Source organism: Herpailurus yagouaroundi, unplaced genomic scaffold, assembly GCF_014898765.1.
Source record: "Herpailurus yagouaroundi ecotype Mexico unplaced genomic scaffold, PumYag 67641, whole genome shotgun sequence".
Classification (NCBI taxonomy): domain Eukaryota; kingdom Metazoa; phylum Chordata; class Mammalia; order Carnivora; family Felidae; genus Herpailurus; species Herpailurus yagouaroundi.
In genome coordinates this window covers 6,806,766-6,816,179 of record NW_024420442.1, presented here as the reverse complement: position 1 = coordinate 6,816,179, position 9,414 = coordinate 6,806,766, and the positions used below count along the sequence as shown (strand labels likewise).

Sequence of the window (9,414 nt, the reverse complement as noted above, 5' to 3'; positions counted from 1 at the left end):
TCTGTCCCAAAAATAAATAAAAAACGTTAAAAAAAATTAAAAAAAAAATAAAATAAAATAAAACTGAATAAGGAAGAGAGTGATAGGTAAAGTTCACTTTAGCCAAGTTTCCTTATTAAACACCACTATGTATAAGGCAATAACTCGTTATCCTCCAAAAGGTTTCAAATAGACAGTAAGTTGTAGTTCCTGCTCATCTTGTAATCTAGCTGGAAGTTTTAATAAAGAATAACAGAAACAGGAAGGAGGCGTCCAGGTGGCTCAGTCAGTTAAACGTCCGACTCTTGATTTTGGCTCAAGTCATGATTTCACAGTTACAAGATCGAGCCCTGAGAAGGGCTCTGCGCTGACAGTGCAGAGACTGCTTGGGATTCTCTCGCTCTCACTCTCACTCTCCCTCTCCCCAGCTCCCGCTCTCTCTTGGAAGGAGGAAGGAAAAAATAAAAACTATTAAATGCAATATATAAGAAATGCCCTAATGAGTGGCAATGCCAACAAAAGCTATAGGTTAGACAAAAAATAAATAAATTAGCATAAGTCAGGTGTTTCACAGAGAAGGAATCTGATAAGGACATTCAGAATTTCAAAGGAATATGGGAAAGGGGAGGAGAAACGGGGTAAATTACAAGTAGTACAAGTTAGCCAGTAGAGAGATCAAGTATCAGAAAAGGGATTTCTAGAAAAAAAGACAAGACAGGAAGAAGATGCACATGAACTTCCACTGATGGGGTATCAGATTATTTTTTAAAAAAATCATGTAAAAACTAGATTCTCAAATTCCTATTTCTATTGCTGGATTACTTATTCCTTGCCAGTCATAGCACTATGAACACCATAAATATAGTACCATCTAAAAAAAAAATGTCTTGGTGTAAGAAGATGAGATATATTATAAAAATTAGATATAGGGGCGTATGGGTGGCTCAGTCAGTTAAGCTTCCAACTCTGGATTTCGGCTCAAGTCATGATCTCAGCATTCTTGAGTTTGAGCCCTGCATCAGGCTCTGTACTGACAGCATGGAGCCTGCTTGGGATTCTCTACCTCTCCGTCTCTGCCCGCCCCTCAACCTACCGTCCCCCCACTCCCACCAGCTCACATGCACACTCTCTCTCTAAACATTTTTTTAAATTAGATACAATTAGACTCCTTTCAATTAACCATGATATATTTTGTATATGCACATACTTGTGTGTGTATATATAAATTTAAAAACAACAATAAAATACCATACTCTCTTTCCAACTCCAAACCAGAAAAGAACAACTGATACCTGAGCTCCTTCTCTATGGACATGCAATTTAACACTTCCCAGTAGCGTAATAATGCCAGCAAGGCTACATGAGGACCTAGCATCCAATGAGCCTCCTATACACCAGCCACGTGACATACATGCAGCTCTGGGAACAAGCCTATGAGGCAGGCACTGTAATCCTAGCTTTACAGATGAGGAAGCTAAAGGCTAAGGCCAAGAGAAGCTAAATACTTTGTCTGCAATGATTCATCTTCATCAAGCTGCCACCCCCAGATAAGATCAATTTCTAGTGGTGCTGTGAAGAGCCTTTACTTACCACAACATTAAAGAACTACATGATGGTTTTAAAATATTAACAAATCTGGAAGGAAGCACCATTTTCCTTGCTAAAGAAGGACATTCTCAAAAACATTCCAAAGGTTTTTATTTTAATCTAGAATCATGGATATACCATCTTCAGAACCTTCCTACACTTTACACCCAGGTGCTATAAACTTGGCAATGCTATAGAAAGACATGTTGCTCAATCCCTGAAACAATTTCTACAAAATAAACATGCATATAATAAATAAATCTCAAAGCAAACATGCTGCATACATTTCGACAAGTGTCCCATTTCTAAAGCTCCTCTCTGATCTCACTGACCATATAACAGCCAGAAACCCAAAAATAAGCAGAAAAAAAATAGCTGTCACAAACTCCGTGCGTGTATCCCCTGGGGCAGGTGTGAAGGTGCCATTAAGACACCAGGCCTAAGGCACTGCCTTGAAATTGTAGAAGAGATGAAGACAGACTGCTAAAAGCTGATAAACTGAAAAGTGACAGCTGACCAGGAAAGAAAGAAGGAAACACTGGCCACATTCAGCCACCACAAAGCAGCCTAAAGCCTTCAGTGTAGCACCAAATATCCCACCACACCTCAATAGCTGCTAAAGGCAAAACTACAGTAAAATAACTGATGTTCATGATGACAATCAGGACTCCAAAGGCAAAAGGTTAAAGTACAATACATATACATAACGATGTTTCTAACTCGTTTATAAAAGAATTCAATTTAAATTATGCTGAGTATGTTTTGAAAGCATTTAATGAGCTTAACTTTGGATTATATGATAAATTCTCCTTTGTGGAACTTTCTTGATTCTAAAATAAATATTATGGCAGTGTTTAAACATACCTGATAATTTAAGTTTTCAACACCTTCAATTTTAAAAAATCTGGACAACCTAGTTTATGACCAAGTGTATCCAAACGCTCAACTGGCAGGCTCCTGATTCATAAAACACGCTGGTGCCAGAAAAGGAATGAATCTGATAAAGGAAAATGCTCTGACTACGGCCTTGCTTTAAAACTACAATGAGGAGCCTAACTAAGGAAACTAAAACTAACCAAACTACCGTATAACAGGGAAGACTAAACATAAAAATCAGAATTTTAGCTCATCAAGTTATTTCTGGCACCTGTTCAGTTGTTCTGCAATCAACCTTCCACTGTCAAAGAATCTAAAGAAAAAGGACAGGGCCCTTGATTACACACCACCACAAACAGGTACCTGATTTCTTCTACTCCAGAAAAATAGACTGGACGTAGACAAAATAAAAATAATACTGACATATCTCATTTATGAAAAGTGTTATTCTGATTCATCACTCTGTCATTACTACACACCCCTTGAGCAGAGTCTGCAGAATTCTGTAATACTGATTTGTGGCTACCTATAGCTGAGAAGTACACTAGGCAACTCTGTACTCTAAAGTTTTAAAGTCTCTAAAAAGACAATTTTTAAAATCTCAAAACTGACCACATTAATGAGATTATGCAGGTAAGACTCAAGAAGTTAATTTTTTATCCATCTGGACTCTCATACATAATATCTAGTATGCATGCTGCACTGAATGTTGTGATCAACCTCAAATAAAATGTATCATTTCTTTTTTTTTTTTTCAACGTTTATTTTATTTTTGGGACGGAGAGAGACAGAGCATGAATGGGGGAGGGACAGAGAGAGAGGGAGACACAGAATCGGAAACAGGCTCCAGGCTCTGAGCCATCAGCCCAGAGCCCGACGCGGGGCTCGAACTCACGGACCGTGAGATCTTGACCTGGCTGAAGTCGGACGCTTAACCGACTGCGCCACCCAGGCGCCCCTAAAATGTATCATTTCTTAAAAGGTTACTTGTTCATAGGAACTGCTGAATTACTATACTGTACACCTGAAAATAACAGAATACTACATGTTAACAACACTGAAATTAAAATAAATATTTTAAAAACGTAACTGAAAAAGTCTTTATATAAACAGATTATCTAAATTTTAACCTGAGCAGTGTAATTTTGAGAATTAGGATTTTACTCCTATGCTACTTGGAAGAGAAAGTAATGTGAGAAGAATGTAAACTCTATTTTCAATAAAATGTCACTTTCAAAGTTAAAAAATAAAAATAAAAAAGTAAAAACTCATTTAAAAAACGTGACTTGTTTTACAACTTCAATAATAGTACTTTTAAAGTATTGTTATAGAATTAAAGGAGTAGACATAAATAATGTGCTTCTTTGGATTCTCGTTACAGATTTACTTAAATCTGTCATTAACATCTTAACTTCTCAGATCTATTTTTTTTTTAATTTTTTTTTAACGTTTATTCATTTTTGGGACAGAGAGAGACAGAGCATGAACGGGGGAGGGGCAGAGAGAGAGGGAGACACAGAATCGGAAACAGGCTCCAGGCTCTGAGCCATCAGCCCAGAGCCCGACGCGGGGCTCGAACTCACGGACCGCGAGATCGTAACCTGGCTGAAGTCGGACGCTTAACCAACTGCGCCACCCAGGCGCCCCTCAGATCTATTTTTAAGCAAACATCCCTCCTCCTGACTTATTACTAATACCTGTTTTTGGTACCACTTTCATTTTTAAAAAAATGTAATACTCTTGGAAAACTCTGTAACATTTATTTTCCTGGACACCTTCTAGAATTTCAAGGACGGACCAAGTATTACAGAGAAACAAAATAGGTCCTAACCTGCCCAGGATTTTGTCTGAATCATTTACTGATCCAGATCAGGATGTATGACACCCCCCAACTTACATAATTTTGTCTCCCTGCCAAATGTCTGCACTAAGTATTTTTGCCCCAGGGAAGACACTACTGTATTTTATATTTACCTCACTCCTACTTCAAAATCTTTTTAAATAAAGTGAAAAAAAATTTTTCAACAAAACCCCACTCCGAAACTTCTCTACTTTTTAGAGAAAAAAAAAAACTAGAAAGTTCACCAAAACCTTACTTAACTTAGTTACTTACTTACCTACTTACTTATACTCTTATTCATGGCACTTTTAAACTCCCTACACTTTACAATTCCCTGCCACTTGAACCTGTATCTCTTCCTCCTCCCTTCTTAATCCATTTCTTTGTTCCTAAAACCAGATGCTGAAAGTGGGAAATATATCTAATAAAAGTAATATAATAATTATAAATTGCCAAGTTTTTAGTTAATTTTCACATATGAATACAATGGTCTCAACAGAGTTTCTTTCTTATTTTGTTCTTTGCTCTTTTTTCCTTTAACATTTTGTATGATTATAATGCAAACAATTCAGTATCTTGGCATTATTTTCCATGTAAAGCATTAATGTATATTTAGGTGGAACAGAAAGAGATCATTTGAGAACATTCTGCTTCCAAAATAAATGTATCTTACCTTTACAGCCTGAACACTGAATAAAAAAGTTGATGAGGTCAAGAAGTGCTATATCTCGGTCATGCTTGTAGGATTCTATCCAATCATCTACCACCGACTACAGCAGAGGAGGAAATTAAAGAAAAATTAACTTTTGCTAATGCAAAAAAAAAAAAAATTAGCTTTTGCAATGTTCTAAGAATTAAGTGTGATTAAAGTCATTAAGATTCAACATTAAATGGTATCCCATTACCTCAAATTAATATATACATACTTGTGTACGAAAATTTAAAATTAAATTTTAACTGAATTCAATAAAATAATCACCTGATGCCACAAAATGATCGATCTTCTGTTTAATCTGCATTAAAAGGAATCTGAAAACTATGGGACCCAACTCTATAAAGTGTAACTACTTACTTCTTAGTGACATTAAGGATATCCTAGAAAATATTAAACATCACACCCATATTTTTTGAATATTAACTTGAATATTAACATTTCAATGAAATGAAAACAAAAATCTTTTAAAAGATGTGAATGGCTGGGTCAATGAGAAAATGCACCACCAAACAATTTTTTTTCAACACTGAGCACTAATAGTCCCATGTTAATAACAAAAGCAAATTGATGGCTAAATAAACATCATAAGAAAGTAGGACAGTTCATGGATCTGAAGACTTAATATTATTAGATGACAATACTTTCCAAATAGATCTACAGACTCAACACAATCCCTATTAAATGGGGCACCTGGGTGGCTCAGTCGGTTAAGCGTCCGACTTCATCTCAGGTCATGATCTCAGTTCCTGAGTTCGAGCCCTGCACTGGGCTCAGTGCTGACAGCTCAGAGCCTGGAGCCTGCTTAGGATTCTGTGTGTGTGTGTGTGTGTGTGTGTGTGTGTGTGTGTGTCCCTCCCTCCCCCACTTGTGCACTCTCTCTCTCAAACGTAAACATTTAAAAAAAAAACTTTTTTTAAAGCCTAGCTGTCTTCTTAGTAGAAATTGGAAAGCTGATCCTAAAATCCTTATGGTAATTCAAGAGACCTAGAATAGTCCAACAATCTTGAAAAAGAAACACAAAGTTGGAGGACTCACACTTCATGATTTTGAAAACCTGCTACAAAGTTACAGTAATCAAGATAATACTGGCTTAAGGATAAATGTGTCGATCAATGGAATAAAAATGAGAATCTAAAAATGAGAATCTAAAAATTTATTTTTTTTATATTGATGGTTACTTGATTTTTTTGATGCCAAGACAATTCAATGAAGACTAGCTTTTCAACAAACGGTGCTGGCAAAACTGGGTATCTGTATGCAGAAGAATGAAGTTGGGCCCTACCTCAAACCATACACAAACCTTAACTCAAAATGATCAAAGACCAAAATGTAACAGCTAAAACGATAAAGCAACTAAGTAAATCTTTAACTGTGTGTTAAGCAAACTATTCCTAGATATTAGACTAAAAGCATGAGAGACAAACGACGAATTTCACTTAATCACATTGAAAACTTTTGTATTTCAAAAGACTCCATCAAAAGACAATCCACAGAATAGGGAAAAATATTTGCAAGTCATGTATCTGGTAAGGCATTTGTACTCAAAATATAGAAGCATATATTGTTTTATTGCACATCACAGATACCGCGGGTTGTTTTGTTTGCGGGTTGTATTGTTTTTACAAACCAAAAGTTTGTGGCAACCATGTGTCAAGCAAATCTATTGGAGCCATTTATCCAACAGCACATGCTCACTTTGGGTCTCTGTCACATTTTGGTAATTCTCTCAATATTTTAAACTTTTTCATTATTATATTTGTTATGGGAATCTGAGATCTTTGATGTCAGTATTGTAGTTGTTATGGGGCACCATAAACCGTGCCTATATAAGACTGCGAACTTAATAAATGCTGTGTGTGCTCTGATTTCCTCACCTCTCTCTCTCCTCAGACCTGTGTAGTCCTTGAGACATACTAGTATTAAAAGTACGCCAATTAATAACCCTACAATGACCTCCAAGTGTTTAAGTGAAAGAAAGAGTTGCACATCTCTCCCTTTAAATTAAAAGCTAAAAATGATTAGCTTAACAAGGAAGGCATGCCAAAAGCAGAGATAGGCCAAAAGACAGGCAGGCCTCTTGAGCCAAATAGCCAAGTTATAAATGAAAAGGAAAAATTCTTGCAGAAAATGATGTGTTGTTCACTGAACACATGATGACAACAAAATGAAACAGTCTTATTGCTGATATGGAGAAAGTTTTACAGGTCTGGATAAGAGAATCAAACCAGCCACAAAAGTGCCTTAAGCCAAAGCCTAATCCAGGGTAAGGCCTCACAACTCTCTTCGATTTTACAAAGGCTGGCAAAGGTGAAGAAAATGCAGAAGGAAAACTGAAGCTAGGAGAGTTTGGTTCATGAAGTTTAAGGAAAGAAGGGGTCTCCTTCACATCAAAGTGCAAGGTGAGGCAGTAAATGCTGATGTAGAAGCTGCAGTAAATTATCCAGAAAACTAGCTAAGATAATTAACCAGGGTAGCCACTCAACAATAAATTTCCAATGTAAACAAAATAGCCTTATCGTGGAAGTAGACGCCATCTTAGACTTTCATAGCTAGCTAGACAGAAGTCAATGCTGGTCTTCACAGCTTCAAAGGACAGATTGACCCTCCTGTCAGGGACTAATGCAGCTGGTGACTTTAAGTTGAAGGCAATGTTCATTTACCATTCCAAAAATCCTAGGGCCCTTAAGAATTACGCTGAATCTACTATGCCTGTGCTCTATAAATGGAACAACAAAGCCTGTTGTCAACATGGTTTACTGAATATATGAAGCCCACGTTTGAGGCCTACTGCTCAGGAAAAAAAATTCCTTTCAAAATATTACTGCTTATTGACAAAGCACCTGGTCACCCACGAGCTCTGATGGAAATGTACAATAGGAGATTCATGTTATTTTCATGCCTACTAACACAAAATCCATTCTGCAGCCCATGGATCAGGAAAATTTCAACTTTCAAATCTTCTTATTTAAGAAATACGTTTCACAAGGCTATAGCTGCCATAGTTGGTGATTCCTCTGATGTATATGAGCAAAGTCCATTGAATACCTTCTGTAAATGATTCATCATTCTATATGCCATTTAGAATATTTGTGATCCATGGGAAGAAGGCAAAATATCAACATTAACAGGAGTTTAGAAGTTGTTGATTATAACCCTCATAGCTGACTTTGAGGGCTTCAACACTTCCAGTAGATGTGGTAGAAATTTGACTGCAGATGTGGTAGAAATAGCAAAAGAACTAAAATTAGAAATGGAGCCTGAAGGGGCCCCTGGATGGCTCAGTCAGTTAAACATGACTCTTCATTTCAGCTCAGATTGTGATCTCATAGTTTGTGAGATCTAGCCGCACATCAGCCTCTGTGCTGACAGTGTGGAGCCTACTTGGGGTATTTTCTCTCTCTCTGCCCCTTCCCCCACCTTAAACATTAAAAAAAAAAAAAGGAGAAGGAGGAGGAAATGGAACCTAAAGATGTGACTGAATTGCTGAAATCCTATGACAAAACTTCTAACGAATGAGGAATGCTTCTTATAGATGATCAAAGAAAGTGGTTTCTTGAGATGGAATCTACTCCAGGTGAAGATTGTTGAAATGACAACAAAGGATTTAGAATATTATATCAACTTAAATGATAAAGCAGCAGGTTTTGAGAAGATTGACTTCATTTTTGGAAGTTCTACTGTGGGTAAAATGCTATCAAACCGTATTGCATGCTACAAATAAATCATTTGTGAAAGGAACAGTCTATTGATGTGGCAAATTTCATTGTTGTCTTATTCTAAGAAATTATCACAGTCACCCAAAATTTCAGCAACCACCATCTCAATCCATGAGCAGCCATCAATCAACACTGAAGCCAGATCCTCTACCAGCGAAAAGACAGCAACTCACCAGAAGCTCAGATAATGATTACCATTTTTCAGCAATAAAGTATTTTTTAATTAAGGTATATACAGTTAAGGGGTGCCTGGGTGGCTCAGGCAACTGAGCATCCGACTCTTGATTTCAGCTCAGTTCATGATCCCAGGGTTGTGAGTCCAAGCCCGCGTCAGATTCCACACTGAGCATAGAGACTACTTAAGATTCTATCTCCCTCTGCCCATCTTCCTGACTCGCACTCTCTCTAAAAACATTTAAATATTTTTTAAAATTCTGAAAAAAGTATATACAGTTTAGACATAATGCTGTTGCACACTTAACAGAGCACAGTACTATATAAACATAACTTTTATACATACTGGGAAACCAAAAAATTCATCTGACTTGCTTTATTGTTATTTGCTTTACTGCGGTGGTTTAGAACCAAACCAACAATATCTCTGAGGTATGCCTATCTGAAGAACTCTTACAGGGCACTTGAGTGGCTCAGTCGGTTAAGCAGCCGACTCCGGCTCAGGTCATGATCTCACAGTTTGTGAG

At 37.0% G+C, this 9,414-nt stretch overlaps 1 protein-coding gene across 1 annotated transcript in view; it reads right to left on the bottom strand.

Moving 5' to 3' along the window:
- STAG2 (STAG2 cohesin complex component) overlaps positions 1-9,414 on the bottom strand; it is an 87,379-nt gene that overhangs the window by 64,194 nt on the left and 13,771 nt on the right. Inside the window, exon 4 of the mRNA XM_040467983.1 lies at positions 4,956-5,052. Within this exon, the coding sequence (XP_040323917.1) occupies positions 4,956-5,052 (97 nt within the window). The remainder of the gene's footprint in view (positions 1-4,955; positions 5,053-9,414) is intronic.